The sequence below is a fragment of the Phocoena sinus genome, chromosome 6, assembly GCF_008692025.1.
Source record: "Phocoena sinus isolate mPhoSin1 chromosome 6, mPhoSin1.pri, whole genome shotgun sequence".
In the NCBI taxonomy this organism is placed as follows: domain Eukaryota; kingdom Metazoa; phylum Chordata; class Mammalia; order Artiodactyla; family Phocoenidae; genus Phocoena; species Phocoena sinus.
In genome coordinates, this window is record NC_045768.1 from 9609885 (window position 1) to 9630316 (window position 20432).

Below are 20432 nucleotides of genomic sequence, written 5' to 3' on the forward strand. Positions count from 1 at the left end.
AGTAACTGGAAAACACTTTCCCCAAACAATTTTCTTAATATTGCCTTACAAATAATTTTAATGATCTTAATTGTGATATCCTGTGCTCAGGAAAGACAGCGTCAGTAGGCAGTTGTAAATGTGTATACCCTATGAGATTCTTCAAGTTAAAATGATGTCACTAACGTGGCAGGTTAAGTATGTGATCTATGTTTCAACATTCAGGGAGAGTCAAGGGAGCAAGAAATCTCGGTCTGATCAAAACATCTCAAGTTATGAGCCCTGAAACTTCTTAATTTCAATAATTTTTTGGAAGGTTAAACCATTGTTTCCTGAGGGATGAAGAATAGATTCAGGATCTGTTTGGGAATTAAAATCAACAGGATTTGATGATGAACTGGATGGGGGAGGTGGTGAGGGAAGACAGATGAAAGAGAAGTACACCAAGAATAGCAATCAGCATTTTTGCAGGAGTCAGGCATTGCTTGACAAGAAAAACAAAGCCCTGACCTGGGGCACTTTGAAAAGGCACAGTCTGATGAGTGGGTAGCTGGATGAATAGGATGGAAAAGGTCTAGAATAGATACCGAAACTGTCAAACTTACAGATAATTACCTGGCCCACAGATAATGTTTGTTGAGACAACACAATAATGACCGGCTCATAAAAATCTAAGTTTCTGGCTTCTTATGAAAAATTGGAAGATCAGCCACACCAGGCCCACATCATCAGAAGGCAACCACAGGCTAAAGCTAAGTGATGGCTGTCCCCTCAGATATGTACCCGTCTGCTCTAATCCTCACTGCCCCTCATCCAGCCACTCCCCTCAATTCCGTTATATGTAAGTATGTGAGCTTGTGACTCAGTCTAAAACATGAAATCCAGCAGCAAGACCGGGTACAGTGGAGCAGACCACACAAGGGCATTTCTTTGGAAAATGAGGACTTACAAAAGGGGGAATGAGCAGAAACATACTGAGAAAGCAGAAATAAGTTTGGCTCATTTATTGACTTTACCTAGGAGTGGTTTTAGAAAACATCAAAAAACCTCAGAGAACAAATTTATGGGCGGAACAGAATACTTTACTCCAGACAGTCTGGCTGCATCCAAACTACGGCACTTCTACTAGAAGAGTAGAGGGACCTACACAAATTTATTCCTAACTGTTCTGCACCAGTACATACTTCGGCTTGTCCAATTACCAAGAAAATGTGAGTATGGCTTTACAAAAAGCCAGAGTGAGCAAGGGAATCATATATCTGAATGAGCATGTTTGCCTAGAGCAGAAAAACCGTGCCTTCTCAGTGTAGAGGGCTTGCTAAGACGCACTACAAGAATAGATGGAAGCAAAACTCAGTATTTGCATTCACTTGAAGGCGTAAGAGAGAACTCGGTCTAATACTTCATTTATTTTTTAGAAAAACATTCTGTAGAAAATGCCCATTAAGCATTTCCCCTAAGTTTCATTCCCCCCAGGGTTCACCACACTCTAAATGGCTATGCCTCAGGCCAGTGTGCAGTGGTGCATCAGTCCCAGGGCTGTGTCCCATCAGCATCACATTACTGACGGCAGTCTCTGTGGGAGAAGGGGCTCTGCTCCAAGCTCTGCCACCTTCTCACCCTGGCTCTGCTCACTCTGGCTTGTTAACTTACTTTCTCTTCTTGGAAGAAAAATAAATCATTTAGGTGTATACATTATGAATGCAGTTATGTTTAAAAAAAAAGAGCATGCATGTTGATAAGAATGGGAAAGTATCCGCAGAAATAAGGATAGCAATTGTGTTAGAAAAGATTCCTTTCTGAAGAAAGTACTTTTAAATATCTTTGTTATGTAATGCTTTTAATTAAAATGCTCAACGTTGACAATTTAAAAATGTTTTTTGTTTTCTGATGCTACTTCCTTAACTCTTTGAGCTATTATAAGTAGTAAGTGGAAATATTCATTCATCTGGTTAGTCAACAAATTATTTTTCTGCAGCCTACTATGTGTAAGACACTTGCTGGAATTGTGGGGAATCTAAACGTGTAAGACTTGGCCATTGCTTTCAATGACAATGTGACTTACTTGGGAAGAGAAGAAATAATCCTGAAAAACTGCAATAAAGGCAGTCTGCATGAACTTCGGTCTGGAAAATTGTATAAACATAGTATCAGTGTTTAAGAGACGGCAAGGATGAGTCCAATGGAGTGCTTAAAGTAGGCTTCCTAAAAAGGGAGCATTTAGGCCAGGCCTGAAAGGCTGAGCAAGGTCTCACTAATGCAACCAACATGAGCACCAGCTCTGTCCCAGGCTCCGTGCTACACGCCCTCACAGATGACAATTCATTACTGGTGACCAAGTTGGGGAAATGGTTGGGAGAACAGGGTTTGCTGTGGAAGGCTGGAGGTGGAGGTTGAGGGGTGGTGGTGGAAGAGGTGGTTAGGCAGAAGAAAAGAATTCTCGTCAGAGGAGACAGATGAGACCAAGAGGTATCGCATTTTGGATTAAACACAGGAAAGAACGATTTAGTGATATATTAAGAGCACTAAAAATGTTCACATTTTGATCTAATAATACCATTTCTGAGAATTAATCCTTAGGAAATAATTCTAAAGATCAAAAAGGTTGAATGCATAGACTTTCACTGGAAGACTAATTCCAATAAAAATCTGTCTAAAATAGTACCTTCCCTCCATCATTTTCTCTCCCTTTACCTTGCTTTTATTTTTCCTCATGGCACTTACCATTCTATCACATTTCGTTACATTATTGAACAGAATACTACAGCATATTTGTTTACTTGTTTATTGTCTGTTTCCCCAAGTAGAATGTAAACTCAATTGGGGCGAGTATGTTAACCTATCTTGTTTACCTTTATAGCCTCAGCACAAATAAATATTTGTAGAAAGAAAGAAGAAAGGAATTGGAAGGAAGGAAGAAGTTATCATGGAAATTAATAGGGACAACTAAATGCTCAAAAATGAAGAAATGGCTAATTATTTATCATATATCCATCTGGCAGACTTCAGCAATTAACATTTAAAATAGGAGTTTATACTATATGAAAAATGTTTACCTAGTCATGGTAAATTTTTTTTTTTCTTGCAGTTCGCGGGCCTCTCACTGTTGTGGCCTCTCCCGTCGCGGAGCACAGGCTCCGGACGCGCAGGCTCAGCGGCCATGGCTCATGGGCCCAGCCGCTCCGTGGCATGTGGGATCCTCCAGGACAGGGACATGAACCCGTGTCCCCTGCAGCGTTAGGCGGACTCTCAACCACTGCGCCACCAGGGAAGCCCCATGGTAAATTTTTTAAAAAGCAAACCAAATTATGCATATTGTACCATCACAAAGAACATTTAAAAAAAAAAAAACCTACCACAAACCAGAAAGAAATATACTAAAATGTTCACAGTGACTTTTTTTTCCATTGGGTGGTAAAAAAGTGATTGTCTTTTATCCCTCGTCCTTCTTTCTATTCTATACATTTTACAACGTTTCCACAGTGACCTTGGTATTTTTTAAATAGGAAAAATATAAAATAAATCTTAACAACAAAAAAGTAATTTGGGCGGGGGCAGGTCACATAAGGCCTTAAATGCCAGGTTAAGTAGTGTGCATGTGAGTTACCCAGCATTGAAAAGCTGCTATGGGGTTCCCTGGTGGCGCAGTGGTTGAGAGTCCGCCTGCCGATGCAGGAGACGCAGGTTCGTGCCCCGGTCCGGGAGGATCCCACATGCCGCGGAACGGCTTGGCCCGTGAGCCATGGCCGCTGAGCCTGCGCGTCCGGAGCCTGTGCCCCGCAACGGGAGGGGCCGCAACAGTAAGAGGCCCGCTTACCGCAAAAAAAAAAAAAGAAAAGCTGCTATGGTTTTTAAGTAAAGCAATTAGGGCATCATAAGAGGGCCATGGAGGATGAGTGAGAGAAGAGTAAGACTGGAAGCAGGGAGAATAGTGGGAAGTTACTGTGGTAGTCTAGGTACAAAAGGATGAACGTGAACTGAGCAGTGCAAGTATGGAAGGAAAAAAAGAGCTAGAACGAGAAATGTTGAAAACAAAGCACTGGTGAGTTCTAATGACTAATTCAGTACGGAAGAAGGAGGAACCAAAGGCAATACAGGGCTTGGCTTAACCAGGAGAACGGGAGTATAATCAGGTGGCGTATGTTTCCTTATTCGGCTCTAAGGAAGAGCTCTGGCATGAAGATTGTTCATCACATCTTGTTTTCCAGTTGCGATGCTAACTTATTTTCTTTAATATTGTAAAATTTGGACAATAATCATCACCTCTGTGAGATTCCAAGAGAGAGAAAACAAAACAAAATAGAAACCCCTTTCCACCGTTGAAGATTGATTGCAAGCTTTAGCAATGCCCAAGAGGCATCTCTGCAGAGGCAGCATATAGTAGGAACTTGACAGTTCCTCTGTTACGTCACCTAGTAGGTCTAACACACCATATACAATTTATTACCTAATTCCTGTGAAACTTGGTGACAGCTTCAGATAAAAGGGAAATATGTATCCTGAGAGGGGAAACTCACAGGCTTTCTTCTTAATTTGGAAAAACAGAGTTTGGGGTTTTGTGGTAACTATAATACCACTTCCTTCTTAGGAATATCAGTATCTCCAAGTATTTTTTTTCTAATATGCACAAGCAACGTAACATCAGGAAGTTCTTAGAAAACAAACCTGCATTAAAACAAAGTTACATACTGAACATTATCCTTAAATATACGTTTTAGCATCAGAACTGAAAGAAAGGCTATGTATTACTAAGTCATTAGTAGTGGCACTAATCCTATTTGTTTCCTGAGTCACCAAATTGGCAGCTAATAGCACTACCACCCCCAGACAAGAAGAGGCTTGACAGTGCAGACACCATGAGGTGAATTACCTGTCCAATGTAGAGAAGAGCTCTTATAGCCAAATTAAAGAAGAATCTAAGACCAATTGGCCAGGATTACAGAAAATAATACACAAAGAGTGAAAAGAAAAATTTTAAAAAGCCATGCAATAGATTTGCGGCCTCACATACCTGGCATCAAGGAACCTTGATCTTAAAATCATAACTGCTTCACAAGTGCTTTGTTTGAGCTGCATCTGAATGGAACTAAATTTTCGATGGATGATGCCCACCATTCTTTCAATCTCTTTTGGGGAAATGGGACGTGTTCTACTCTGCTCTCGGAGAAGGTTCATCACGTGTGTAGTGAATTCATTACATGCCTGTAAGGGGAAAAAAATCACTCCTTAGGAATCTGGTATTTTGTATTATCACACCCAGACATTAACTCATCTGAATTTCTACCTCATTTGCAGTTGCCAATGGCATTATGCAGTAGGTAGGGTAAAATGAAAACTAAGACACTTGTGAAATGGCAGTGATAGTTAGATGGGGCGCAAGAATTCTGAAACTATGAATGGCCAGGCATGCAAGGGAAGCACAGCACTCAACTGCCCTTCCCACCACCCTTGTCCCTGTTCCAAGATGAGGTTTTCCCACTGGAGGATGCTCTCCACCAACTGCTATATGTAAGTACAAATATATGTTAATTGTTAATACTAAGCGCCTCCTATTTTCTTTGGGGTTTTACATTTATTCCACAAATGTTTACTGAAGCACTATGAAGTTCAAATTCCTCCAAGAGCGATTAAGGACACATAAACGAGCAAGATGTGGACCTGACTTTCAGTGCAATAAAACATACAAAAAAAGAATTCTTAAACAAGGCAGACCATGTAAAGTATCACAGGAAAATATGAGTAAGTGCTTCCTAAGTTCCAAGGAGGAAGTATTCTCATCTGGAAGCAGAGATCACTTCATGGGAAAAGTGACATTAGGGCTTTAAAGGATGGGTAAGATTTTTGAAAGGTGGAATAAAGGTGGAAATCAAGAGGAATTTCAGGCACAAGAAAATATCCTGGAAATCATGGTATATAGCAAGTCCACAGGGACACAGAGAATATGTAAAGGAGAAGAGGGAATTCAGATTTGCACTAGCATGTAAAGGGCCTCTGATACCATGCCAATGTCCTAGGACAATTTAGCTGTGGTGTGGGCCTTATTTGTGGATATATGCCATTCCTAAAGCATGGGTAAAGCAGCTCAGCTCCTCAGGGGAGGGGCAGCAGGAAAATAAGGATCAGATTTGGGTCTCAAACTTTTTAGTTAACAATCCTCAGTCCCTGTCTCTTTCAGCCCACCTATATTTAGATCTATAAAACCACATAATTGGGCCTACACAGAAATCCAGTATTGCCTTGGTAAATAAAGCATCTGTCTGTATCTCTGGATAAAAAGAACATCTTCTGGCATTTTTGTTTAAAAAAAAGACAGGAGATTCTGCACCTTACTGCACAGATGCCCCTAGTAGGGTGAGTAGACAGAACAATCACTGATCATGGCAAGATGCATTCTGAAGATATAATAATGTCCACTTCCCTACAGATATCCCGAACATACAGCAAATGATGGTTTTTCTAACTGCTCATTAGAGAACTAACCTTTTAAGTACACTGGCTGTTTCAGTTACTTTAAGCTTTTATGGAGCTTTTATATAAATATTTCTAAGGTGAGGTAAAATGAGTCTGGCTTACCAAAGTTTTTTTAAAATATGTTTAAGTCTTAAGAATTTTAAAGTTCCTTGTGAGTGGTGACTCTGGGATTCTTCAGAGTATAGATTTGTGCAACACACACAGTAGGCATCCAATAAACATCTATGGATTACATCTACATCTATGTATCTATTACATCTATTGTATTACAATTCAAGAGTAATGTTGATTAATATCTGTAAATACATTATCCCTGAACCTTTGTAAGTGAAGGATTTTTAACCTGCAGTCCATGGATAGGTTTAGAATGTCCATGACTCCCTGAAATCTTATTCAAGTTGTGTGCACATCTGTCTTTCCCGAGGAGACAATCTGTGGGGTTTTTGTTTGTTTTCGTTTCAGATTCTCAGCCAGTCTATAATTTTAAAAGGCTAAGAATTACTGTCCTAGGTTTTGGCACAGTAAAACATTAAGGAACTTTGCAGCTCTAAAATCGGAAGTTCTTTCCATCTTTAAGGAAACCATAATAAAGAAAAGTAAATTTAAGATTTTCCCCACTGTATTGTCAACTTAAACTATTTTGTGCCAAGCTGAAAATAGGTGGTCACCCTGTCAAGAAATATATGTACAGATCTTTTTTTCTTGTACAATACTTTCCCTAAAGAATGTTCATATAATTTCAAATTACATAATTTAATAAACACTAGCCCTCAGTTTTCTTATTAGTAAAATGAAGGAAAGTAAACTAGAACAGCAAACTGGAATCAGCAAGTTCTGATAGACACTTCTACAGCTAGTTCCAAAAAATGTTAATACAGTATGTTTGGGAAATATGGGGCTAACCAAAATTTTAAATGCTTTTTTTTTTTTGAGGGGGGAGGGGGCAGGATTCCTCAGTACTTCCAGTATGCCAATATGCATCATAAATCTTCAAAGGAGAATGGTATATCCAACTTTTCCCAAATAAATTTGGTCACAAAACCTCTTTTCTCTAGAGCAGTGCTGTCTAAAAGAAATACATTGTGAGCCACATATGAAAAAAAATATGGGGGGTCATTTAATGTTTTTTCTACTGCACTGATTATTTTCTAAATGTGTTTTATTTTTCTCATATGAAATGTAAAATTTTTCTAACAGCCACATTAAAAAATAAGAATCAGGTGAAATTAATTTTAATAATATATTTTATTTAACCCAATATATGAAAAATATTAACATTTCAACACATAATCAAGATCTTTAGATAACTGTTAATGAGATATGTTACATTCTTTTTTTCATACACTTTGAAAACCAGTATATATTTACATTTACAGCACATCTCGGTCCAGATTAGCTAGATTTCAAGGGCTCAATAGCTACATATGACTAGTGGCAACCGTATTGGACAGCACAGCTCTACAGCATCTTGTGGACCAATGTACTAAGTAAGAAAAACTCTTTGGGAAACAGTATACTTAGTAATCTCTGATGTTTCTTTTTTACTCTTCATCACCATGCATTCACACAAACCCACAAAAAAAAAGGCAGTTTCACTTAGGAATGTCCTTGATGAAGCAAGAGAAATCATTCATTTTATTACATCTCAATCCTTGACTACGACTTTAATATTCTGTGTGATAAAGTGGGAAACACCAAAAGCACTTCAATTGCTTATCGAAGGATGGTTGTCTTGAGAAAAAACACTTGTGCGATAGTTTACGTTGTGAGCCGATGCTGTCTTTTTCAGGGAACACCATTTTTATTTGAAAGCGAAATCAACAAATTATAATTATTCAGACTTGGGTATTTCGCAGATATTTTCTCAAAAATGAACCAAGCAAGCCTGTCACATCAAGGAAAACAGCTGACAACAGTTGTGCCAATGATGAAATTTGACTTTTCAAGTGAAAATTATAATTTTGGAAAACTTGCATCCACTACCTTGAGCTTGATAGTTTCCTAGCAGACTTTCTGAATAATTTGGTGTTGATATTAGTAAATATGATATTTTGATATTATATAATGTAAAGTGTTAACATTAGAAGATGTACATAACTCAGTGAAACAATATTTTCCAAATGATCAAAGCATTATGTTACAAAAAAATGCATAGGTAGAAGATCCATTCAAAGTGCACCCTAGACCAAGTTTAAAGGAATTTAAAGGATTTTTTTTTTAAAGGAATTCCTTTAAAGGAATTTTAAAGGATTTTAAAGGAAGGGAGTACAAAAAGTTGATATGATTTCAGATTCACTATAACTAACCCTTAAGACAATACAACTTGTCAAGTTTTGGTATAATATCAGAGAAAAGTATCCATAATTAACAGAAAGGCTATTAATACACTCCTCCCTTTTCCAATGACATCTTTGTGTGAGGCCAGGTGTTCTTCATATACTTCAACCACAAGACAGGAGACTGACCGTAGAAGCACATATAACAATCCAGGTGACTTCTTTTAAGCCCAACATTAAAAAGTTTTGCAAAAATGTAAAAGCAGTGCCACTCTTCTCACTAAATGTTGAGGGCTTTTTGGCAAACACAGACTTTTAAAAATATTATAGTGAATAGATAATAGTTTATCATTGTTTCTTAAATACATACTTTTATTTTTTCACAGTTTTAACTTCTATTATAATAAATGCTGATAGATACAACGCACTGAACAAAAGCTCTTAGGGGGTCTCCAATAATTTTTAAGAATTCAAGTCATGGGCTTCTCTGGTGGTGCAGTGGTTAAGAATCCGCCTGGCAATGCAGGGAACATGGGTTCAAGCCCTGGTCCAGGAAGATCCCATATGCCGTGGAGCAACTAAGCCCGTGCACCACAACTACTGAGCCTGTGCTCTAGAGCCCGCAAGCCACAACTACTGAAGCCCGCGTGCCTAGAGTCCATGCTCTGCAACAAGAGAAGCCACTGCAGTGGAAAGCCCATGCACCGCAATGAAGAGTAGCCCCTGCTCTCCGCAACTAGAGAAAGCCCGCGTGCAGCAACGAAGACCCAACGCAGCCAAAAATAAATAAATTAAATAAATTAAAAAAAAAAATGAATTCAAGTCCTAAGACCAAAACGTTTGAGAACTAGCTGTACTGGAGTATTTCTAATTTGCACATGTAATAATGCTAATTCCTACAAACCTAGCTCACACATTATGGTAACATATATCTATGACAGAGTGTATGTCTTGATAAATAATTCAAGACTCCTGTGTGTGATACCTGAGGGGTTTTTTTTTGTTTGTTTCAGCTTTCCTCTGGCTCTCAGTTTTTCTCTGGCTATATTTTAATCTCTTCAGAATGAATGTTTGCCTATCGTTTCTAAGAAGCAGCCACAGGCTTGTGTGAAAAAAAGTGTTAAAAGCAAAAAGTTTCTGCAGCTAAAAACTCATAATTTCCTAAAACATTTGCTGAATGTCTCACAACTTATTAAGTGAAGTCATCTATGAATGCAAATGCTGATTAGCAATTTGGCAATAGCCCAACATTCACAGAATTCACATAGCTTTTCTTTAAACCAGTAGTTCATACATGATTAATTAGAACATCTCATTTATGTAGTGTGCACTTTAGCTCATTACTCTAAGTAAAATTCGTTAAGTATTTACATTTAGATAATTAAAATCCGGGTACACCCTTAAGAAAGATGCATACACTTTAGGCAAAGTGATTTTTTTCCTTTATACCACTGAAAGTAAATTACAGCCTCATTTACAGCATCATGTGTACCAGTTTCAGAGCAGAGCATAGTACTGCCTCATCTCCAGATCCTTAAAAGATATACATTTTTTAAACATATAAGTGCAGTAAGAATGATCAAATGATTGCAGAGTTGTTTTGAAGGGCCACACACTAGCATCAATGCTGTTTAAAATGTAAGATGCTCACTTCAAACATTTATCATATCCTCTGTCATACCTATAAGACTATATTATGAAAATAGACATTGGAAAAAATTTTCATTGCCTTATTATTTTTCCAAGTAAAATTGTCAGTTAAGAATTTTCTGGTCAATGTCCACAATACAAATGTAGAAACAACTTGGTCAATTGGGAGATTTAGGAAAGAAGAGTTTTTTTTTGAAAGAAGAGTTTTGATTCCTTGAATTTTCTGAATAACGAGTAATGGCAAAAACCTCTTTTTCTCTTAATCCAGCTGTTGAAAATTATCTAGGATGCACTGTTTTACATCCTAGATAATTTCTGTTTACAATGTAACAAAAATGTATGTTTTGTTTAAAACATACATTGTAATAACATAAAGTGTGGAATCCTTCATCTGATAAAAAATATTTTCAACCAATTCTTATTATGAGCCTTTCTCTCCTTGCCATTTGTTCCTTTCTCCTTAAAAATACAAACCAAGTAATATAATGAAGGATTTGAAATATCTGGATTTTTTATAATGTTGTTAATGATATTTGTTAGCTAGTAAAACTATATCCTCGATATCTATATGTATTTGGATTTACACTCAAAATTAGTTTTCAGGGTTTTGTTTGTTTTGTGGTGATGCTTTTTTCGGTGGTGAATTCAAGATTCAACCCCTTTCTTGCCTGTAAGTTCACATCACTGAACATAAAAATGTAAAATCAGACGGTGAGCAAGCACTTATTTTTGAGGAAGTTTTAAAATGGTTCATGATCAAATCTAAAAACTGAACTGGCCTTTTGTAACCATCTAGAGAAGCTGATTGCAGACAACAGATCGTAACACTCTCTATGCTAAAAATCCACTCTTCAAAGAAAGAATAAATCTCTATTAAAAGCTGATGTTTCTCTAATTTGCAAGCATCCGTTTTCTAGATGTCTTTATAACCTTGCAAGTAACTCTAGTCCAGTATTACAGATTTTGTATTTATGTAATGCTTATTAAATCAACAAATTATTCTTGTTTTAGGATAAGAGTCAACATTGAAAGATACTTTCTAAGCCAACTAGAATGAGACCAATATGCCTAAGAAACAGCTGCAAAGATGAAATATCTTTTTTTTTAATCGGAGTATAGTTGGTTTACAATGTTGTATTAGTTTCTGCTGTACAGTAAAGTGAATCAGTTATACATATACATATAACCACTCTTTTTTAGATTCTATCGTACCTCAACAAGTCTCAACGTAATCACGTGGTTTATGGACCTATCTCATGAGGGTTTTGTAAGGATTATATTATATAATACATGTTAAGTTCTTTGAAGAGTCTGGAACACAATTAACACTTAATAAATGGCAGTTATTGTTGAAAATAGAAATGACAATTTTATGAAATTCATATTGTGTTTGTCATTCTGCAAGTAAGTCCCTACTCTGATTACCTAATATAGTTGTGTCTTCCCATTGCCAGAATAAATACAAACACTGCTTCCAAAGAAATTGAAAAGAAAAGTATTCAAATATAAAACAATTCATTTCATTAATCAAGTTTGTGGTCAAAGATACATTTGGTACAAAGAGCCAATAGACTAGAAACTTGGAGAAAAAAAGGGAACACTCAAACACTCCTTCCAGCCAAGGAAAAGACGCAGCGTGAAAGCTGACAAGAAGTAAAACCCTTCTCTTGGAGCAATGAATGGCAAAGTCTTGTTTGGGAAAAATAAATATAAAGTTTACATCAGGTAGTACCCTTTTACCTTTCCTGCTTTTTTTTTTTTTTTTTTTTTTTTTTTTTTTGCTATTAAGAAAATAGCAAAATAGGATTAGGAGTTTGTGGGTTACACAATCTCTAATGTAATAACATCAGCATTTTAAAACCTGATTAAAAAAAATTCTTTACAAGCAAAGGAGATCTTGCCAGCAAATATAAGCACACAAAAAGAGCCTCAAAAAGCACAAGGCCATGATGCCTTTAAGTGGTTTAGGTTGCACACTCGTTCTCCATTCCCCCTGCAATCCCCTGTAATCGGAAAGTCCTCTATTAGCTAAACAGTACCTAATTGGTCTTGAGCACACTGAGTGTACATGCGTGGCTCCAGTGCTTTACCTGATTTGAGGTGAATTCAAAAGACATCTGCGAACTCAGAAAGCACGTTCCCAGATGGTTGGGGGAGGGTTGGGACCCTTACAACACTTTTGCCTTCAGCAAAAATGTATTTCAATATAATTATAGGAGATAGCTTTCAATATGTCATCTCTGTTATAGCAGCTGTAAATTATGAAGTGAATTGCTTGTGTACAAGCACTTCTGGTACAAGCAAAGTGGGAGAACTGCATAAGGCATGATATATATCTTTTCTTTTTTAACTGAGAACAAATCTCTAAGTCAAATTTCATTCGCAAAAACCAATGTATCCATTTCCCTTTGGTAGAGAGGTAGAGGAAACAAGACCCTCAATTCTTTAAAACAGGCTTCCCAGGACCCTTGGCTCAAGTTCATTAGGAATTCACCTATCCTAATAGTTGGGTCTTTAATCATAAGAGCATATTTGAAAGATACAGTAAAAACATTTTTCAAAACTTGTAGCTAGTCCCATCCCATAGTTCAGGATGCCATATAAGCCTCCATTGTCTGGCTGCCTTTGGGTCTTATAATTATATGGGGATCCCATGTGTACAAAATAAAAAAATTTGTTTTCCTCCTTTTAAAACAAAAAACTTGTAGCTAATCAACAAGAAGACAAGCAACCAGGTCTTCCTCCCAGCTAAAGAGGAAGGCAGTGCAACCAAGACAAAAGCATTACAACACAGTTGCTGCAAGCTTTGAAAAATTATCATATTCCTCTTGGTCGTCAGGATCAACAAAAGTAAAATAGTTTTGGTTTTCCTTTTAGGTGATAGTAATATTCAAGAATCTTACTTTAATATATATTCTATGCCTAATATTTCAAAAGCATTTATAAGTGAAGCTAGATGGTTCTCATTAAGAAGCATTACATCTGAGCCTATGTAATGTAAACACATGATCAAAGGACATTTTCTGGAGAAAAAAAAAAGGACAGGATTTTAAAAAACAGTACCATTCCTAAAACATACACAGAAAGCTGAGCCTTGCAGCTTGGATTTAATTTTGCTCTAACTGTAGCTCTAGTCTGCTTAGCTTTGTAAATGTGGCTGCGTTTATAAGGTACTTTAATTTACTGCAGTGGTGGTGTTTGTTAATTTTATGGCAATCTAAATCTAAACAGGCTTCAGATACATTTTCATTACAGCTTCATTGCAAAACACAGTGGAGTGAACAGCTCTAAAATTCCAATGTTGTTTATTTCTTTTAGTAAAAGACTCAACACAATTTTCTGACAAAGCCTCTGCCTTAACATATATGTTCTTCCTATTTACTAATAAGCTTTCTGTCACTCAAAGTACCCATGTTCATGTACTTTTAGGAGGAAAAATATAATGTCTGTAAAGTGATTAAAATAGTTGTTTATTTTTCTATCTCTACTCTGATCCTATCCCAAATGCAATCCAACATGGGCAAATAAGAGAAAAATCAGAACGTATCTGAATTATTCGCAAACTGTAATTGTTAAAAACAAGGTAAGAGACCCAAAAGGGAGTCACTTTTGCTATGCCCCAAGTTTCAGCGTCTCCTAGGAATGTAATCTTAAACCAGTCAATCTGGAACTACTGGGCCAGCACCCATGAGGTCATCTGCCTGACAGACTCTGCCAGGACCTAAGGGAAGGCGACCTTGCCACAACGGACCCTCTTTTTGCTAGTATCACTTGCTCGTCCCACTCTTGTCTGCCTGTAAGAGTCTTTCATCTTGTACAGCTCCTGGGAGCCCCTTTCTATGTGCTAGATGAGATACTGTTCAATTCATGAATCGCTGAATGAAGCTAATAAGATCTTTAAAATTTGGTTGTATTTTATTCTTTAACATACATAAGTAGCAGCATAATTCAATGGAAAAAGAAGGCATATTGTCAGAAACTGATTTCAAAACCTGATTCTGACACTAACTAGATGTGTGACACTGGACAAATTACTTCACCTAAGTCTCATTTTCTCATCTGTAAAATGTAAATTATAATGCCACCATCTAGTTTAGAAATGCCACCCCTTCATCTCAGTTCTTCGTAGCCCTTCTAGTAACTCCAAAGTATATCCCTGAAAGTTCTATCTCAGATAAAGCCCTGTATCCCAAAAATATGAAAAGAAAAGACCATCTTATGTCAACTCACTGATCTGAACAAACTTAGGAACTACAGACAGAAGAGCAATAAAAGCCAGCTTCAAAGACAGCTCAAGAGAACTAAATGCTGCTATGTTCTTTCTAAAACAATTCAGAACCTACAGGAGAAAAATTGTAAACTAAATTTCTGTTGAATCAGCCAACTAGTCATGATACTTTATTTGTCCGTAATACTGCAAAGATTTCATATTATCTATATTTTTCCTTCTGAAAGTGTTAAAAATGAGAAAGGAAATATACATTCAGTGGTTTTTTATTAGGCTACTGAACATATCTAGAAATAAGATTCATGATTACATTTTAAATCTCTGATATTTAAAACAAAAATACATACTGTAGATTAGTCTATGAAGAACTTGTGTGCACATGTGTATTTTTAAAGCAAACAAAACAAAACAAAAACCTTGGTGAAAATGACTGACGCCAGATTCACCCAACTTCCAACAGGGCTAAAGGGAGAAAATAAGGAGGCTGGTGTGAAGAAACATGGCAGAAGATAGTAAGGAATTTCTTAATTTCTCAGCTAAAAAGATGAGCCATTTGACCCCTAATACTATAGATCTTTCCATGCAAGGTGACTCATAGTATTTATTTAGTAAGTACGTACAGATGTATTAACATAAAGTTATGCAATTAGGGTTATACTACAAATTAGAGTTGTTTTCTACTGTTTATGCTCAGGGCAACCTTTTCAACCATGACTTATTTTGTTTACTCTCAATTATTCATATGTCAACTCAGAAAGCTCAATTTTTTTCATATATATACACAAGACCACTTTTCCAAAATTCTTATTTGCATATCTTCTACCAAAAATTATTCCTATGAATGAGACTAGAGATACAGTATGAGATCCCAGAAAGCCTACTCAGAAAAAAGATAATGTCTTATAATATTAATTTATATTGTATTTTAACATAAAGCTACATAAATCTTTCTACCATTCCTCAAAACACACTCACCTCTGGGACAGAATCCAGCATTTTTTTAATAATACCATATCCAGAATATTAGAGAAGGCAATGAAAATAATAACATATACAACTGAAACTTTACAGGGAACTTAGAAGAAAAATCAATATCAAAACTGACCAGGGCATCACACTAAGGTGTTTGGACTTTAATAAATGCCTGACTACATAGTGAAGAATTTATGGGTGAAATGACATGATGCCTAGGACTTATTTTAAAATACTCTACCCACCCACCCCCAAAAAAAGAGTGGGGGCAAGGGGAGATAGACAAAATAAGATTGACAGAATGTTGATAACTATTTACCTGGATGATGAGTATCTAGGCAGTTCCTTATTTTAGGTTGAACTCTATAAAAATGCTAATACACAACTGTTTATGACATAAAAACTTGTTAATTTCATAGCATTCAGCTTAATATTCTCTTTATTTTGGGCACATTTAAACATTTCCATAATAATTTTTTTAAATTACCTTTCAGTGAGAATTCCTCAAACTAAGCAGGTTTTTAAACGAACAACTAAAATATGTTTAAAATGAACCACCAACATTTTACCTTGTCTCACTGAATCTAAGACTTACTTATTTTTCCCCACATTTTAACATCTCTGAAGTTTGGAAGCATTTCACTATCAATGGCATGTTATACTTCAATTGGGCAGTTAATTTTTTCTTGGTGGTGGTACATAACACCATGATACGGCTTAAAATCAAAGATATCTTAGATTCAAAGAAGTATAGTTAATATAATTGCTGAGAATAGCATTTTTAATCCATACTTTCTTTCTAATCAGGAATTTAGCACACAATGCCTAGTGTTCCCTGCCCCAGGAAACCTGTAATTATCTTGGGAGGTCTCCTCAAAGAGAAAGGCCAGAACCTGCTTACTTTGTGAAGTTAGCTCCTTCCCTTTAGCCTGGCATAATCCTGAAGAATTAATTCCTAGGAGGATTCTGTAGCTCACCGCATAGCAGGCAGAGCTCACTATGCAATGCTTCCCTTTAAAAGTTGTTATAATAGCTATGAATGAGGCCAGTGCATAACTGTTAATGATATAGAGCTTTGACGAGCACCAAGCAGTGAGGTTAGAGGGGAAGGATGGCTGCAGGTGTGGTAGTAAGGGCATGTAAATGTGAGGAATGAGTAAAACAAATTGATGGAATAAAACAGGTTTAGCTTCACCTCTAAAATTGCAAAGGGACTTCATTTCATGAATCCAACAACTCACTTGGATTTTTGCATTGACCTTATTTATTCTGCTCTTTCTGTTAACACCTACCCCTCACAGCCCTCAGAATTAGTTAGCGCAGTCTGTCAGAAGAGCAATAGAGGGTTTGTGTAGGACTATGAGAGTGGCGGCTGCTGACCTGTTCATATTTCTCCAGTTCTGTGTGATAGATTTGTCTGATCTGGGTCAATTTGGCTCTGTAATCTGAGTGTTCAATAGAGTTATCTGAAGAACCTCCAGAGGCTGCCGCGGCTGCAGCTGCTGCCGCCGATCCCCCACCTTTCTCAGGACCTGAAACCCCTTCTGCCAAAAGCATATTGTCCAGTCTCATTAGCTGGGGATCGGGAGGGTCCTCCTCCTGGGCTCCTCTGATGCTGAGACCTTCAAGGAAGAGAGAGAGAGACAGAGAGAGAAGAAGCGAGAAACAGGACAAACAGTGTGAGTATTTTATTTATTTGAGTAAATGATCAAACAAATCAGTGCACTACAATTCATTCTGAGAATTTCATTGCTCACATTTTATCAATAAGCATAAGTAAGTATGAAAATTCTTACTTCTGTGAAATTTCTAGTATGACCCTCTCTCAATATATCCCACATTGGATCCTTGGAAAAGAGTAACCCTGGATTCTCAGAATATTCTAACAGCCAATCTTCCCAGTTTTAGATGATTTAAGCAAAAATGGAAAGGGGTAAAAAATTCAAGATTTTGAGAAAGAAAAAAAATAATTCCAAGGATATGAAACAAACTCATCAAAAGGTAGTTATTTTGTTTCTCCATACAGTTGGAAAAACAGAATTTAAAATCCCATAATTAATTCACAAGCTATGTCCAAAAATTAGAATATAAACAGGATTAGATGGGCTTTTCCATCATGTAATTTCAGGGAGAGAAGAGAAATACATACATTATAAGGGTAATTAGCTATGCTTTAAAAATATATATTATTAAATGAATTTGTTAAGCAACTGCCAGCAAACTATAAAACCAGGACACTACATACAGTATTGAAAACATACCATCAACATGGCAGTACAGTGCTGGACACAGTAGTCTCAATCTAATTTTGCTTTTAAATCAAGAACTTCCTAAGTGATGCCCAGTCAGCAACCTCATCTGCGTACTATAGATCACAGCTGACAATTCATAGGTTTAATCAGGTCACAGGCTTTCTGCCAAGATGTTTTCAACAACACAGAAGACAAAGTTTTAAAGTAATTATCATGGTATAAAAAGCGGTGGAGTCATGACAGCTCAAAATCAGCATTTTCATTAATGTGTAACATAATCTAAAATATCCCAGCCCAATTAACCTCCGTAAATCTGTTTAAAAGCAGGTTCCCCATACTAGTTACAAGGCATCTTGGGGAAGTGGGGGGGAGGAAGTTGGCATTTTGCAGGTCTGCATTTGGTGTCTGCCTTTTGCGTCTGTGCCTGTTGTTGTTTATCCACAGTGGTGCACACTCTGCGTCTAGTGTAACTTAACATGACAGTAACATGTATAAGCTGCCAAGTACTCAACTGAGCACCAGCTCTGCGATTTTATATGCTAACTTAAAACAACCATCAATTCTTTTTAAGAACAGATTTCATTCCTAGATGCCCTGAATTATACCCACAGCATGACAGAGCTCTTGGTTGCCTTAACTCAAATGAACAACTTTAATATCCTCCCTCAAAACACTTTAAAGCTGTCACTTTCATTTAAAAATATACTTCAGAATAATTTCAACTGGGTAATAAAACTAACTCACAATAATTTAAAATTATATCTGTTGCTTATTCAGAGGTAAATAAATAAAGTTTGAAAACCACAACATACTAAGACAATAAATTAATTTAGGGTACCAAAAAGTTAGATAACTCTCTTAAATCAGATAAAATTGGTATCAACACATTGCTGGTAATTAAAGATAGACAAACGTGTATTTGCTATTTCTTCTAGATCTAGAAGAAACTGCCAAATATTGGCTACATTAGTATTTTTAATTTAGCATCTTTGATTCTCTTCCCTTCACTTTGTTAGATGTTAAAATCTCATGGCCTAGAATCTCATGGCCTAGAATGCTTGTGGTTCCACATACCAAGTTTTCTGTGCATTTGGAATGAAGTAAGGACTCACTGAGCAACATCTTATCTTGTACTTTGGACTCTGTTTCATTTTTATATTATTTGTTTGGGAGTTCCTTAAGTTTCTCCTTTTTAGACTAAATTTTTGCTCACATTTTTGTATTTGTTGTTTCTTTTTTGTATTTACAGATATTGATGTTTCTCCTGGAAATTTATTTTTTTAATCTACCTTCAAGATTCTTCCGGGTTTCTAGTTTTCCCCTTGTACTTATACATATTGATCTTTTCCTTATGGACATTGGTGAGGTTCTGTAATAGTAAACCAACATACATAGTCAAAGTTATTACACTCCCCTGAACAGTGTGGCAAACAAGAAAAGATGCTCAATGACTAATACACAAGGAAATAGACTATAAGGAAGATAGAAGAAGGAAATTAGTCAGGAAGAAATGCAAAGGACACAAAGTAATCACCCATCTATAGCTCTTTTATACGTACCTAATATGTATATAACACCACCATACCAGTAGGAAGCAGCCCTTAAACTCAATAGTAGTGGACACATGTAAAAATAATTATAAGTATGTATTTTCAGCTGGTATAACATCCTCCCCTTGTGATGAATAATAACTCTTACTTCTAAAATCATTAGTAAAAATAAATAAATAAAATCGTAAGTAAATCAACACAAATTTCATATTCCTTTGGATGAAAAGTACTAGAGCACTTCACAGTTAGGCAACGTTGAGAAGGTATTTATCAACACTGAAGTCATTTTCATAACTATAGTTGGAAAAGTGACTGGATTTCTTTCTCTATTAAACAGTCATGATTACGAATAATACCCAGTTTCCAAGATTATTTTTAATTTGAATATTTCTATTTATTTTTTTACTTTATATTCAAATTACTATTTTATCCCTCATCCTACCTACCTCACTGTTCCCTAGCTTACTAACCTGCCAAAGTCACACCTTCTGTTATGATGGATTCCAGTCATAACACCCACTCCTGTAGGCACCTATAAACATCTTCGTGAACCTAAATTTACAAGAGCCAGAATGAATCAAACTGTGTGGTTATCAAAAGATCTTGATATCTTCAAACTGAAACTTGGGAAAACAATCATTTAAAAATTGAACATTGTTGTTTTTAATCCAAAACATACACTGGGACATTTTCAGAGGTTTTACATCTAGGCTCCTTGGTTATCACAGCATTACAAAGTTAAAAAACAACAACCCTATTTGGAATCTACTTATAACTACAACATTCATTTCAGTATCCCTAAGATTTAGACAAATCATATAAACAAAGTAAAACATTGTTTAACAATGAACTTGGCTTTGTTATAAGCCCACAGTTTCTGCATATCTTTCAGCAAATCCTAATTAGCTGTCTTTCAACATGCTGTGCACCTGCCCCACATATAATGGGAGAGAGCATCTGCATAGACGACTGCATTCGGAGGGCGATAAATAAATTACGGGTCAAAATTATTACAAAGCGTTCTCCGAACAAACACATACCCTTCACAATACTA

At 36.4% G+C, this 20432-nt stretch overlaps 1 protein-coding gene across 3 annotated transcripts in view; it reads right to left on the bottom strand.

Annotated features, from left to right (window-relative positions):
* The window catches only part of PBX3 (PBX homeobox 3), a 233115-nt gene that overhangs the window by 47269 nt on the left and 165414 nt on the right, over positions 1-20432 (bottom strand). For all 3 annotated transcript variants that reach the window (XM_032635351.1, XM_032635349.1, XM_032635350.1), the window contains exons 3-4: positions 16957-17198; positions 4991-5181 (exon numbers count right to left, since the gene is read on the bottom strand). In XM_032635351.1, the coding sequence (XP_032491242.1) occupies positions 4991-5181; positions 16957-17198 (433 nt within the window). The remainder of the gene's footprint in view (positions 1-4990; positions 5182-16956; positions 17199-20432) is intronic.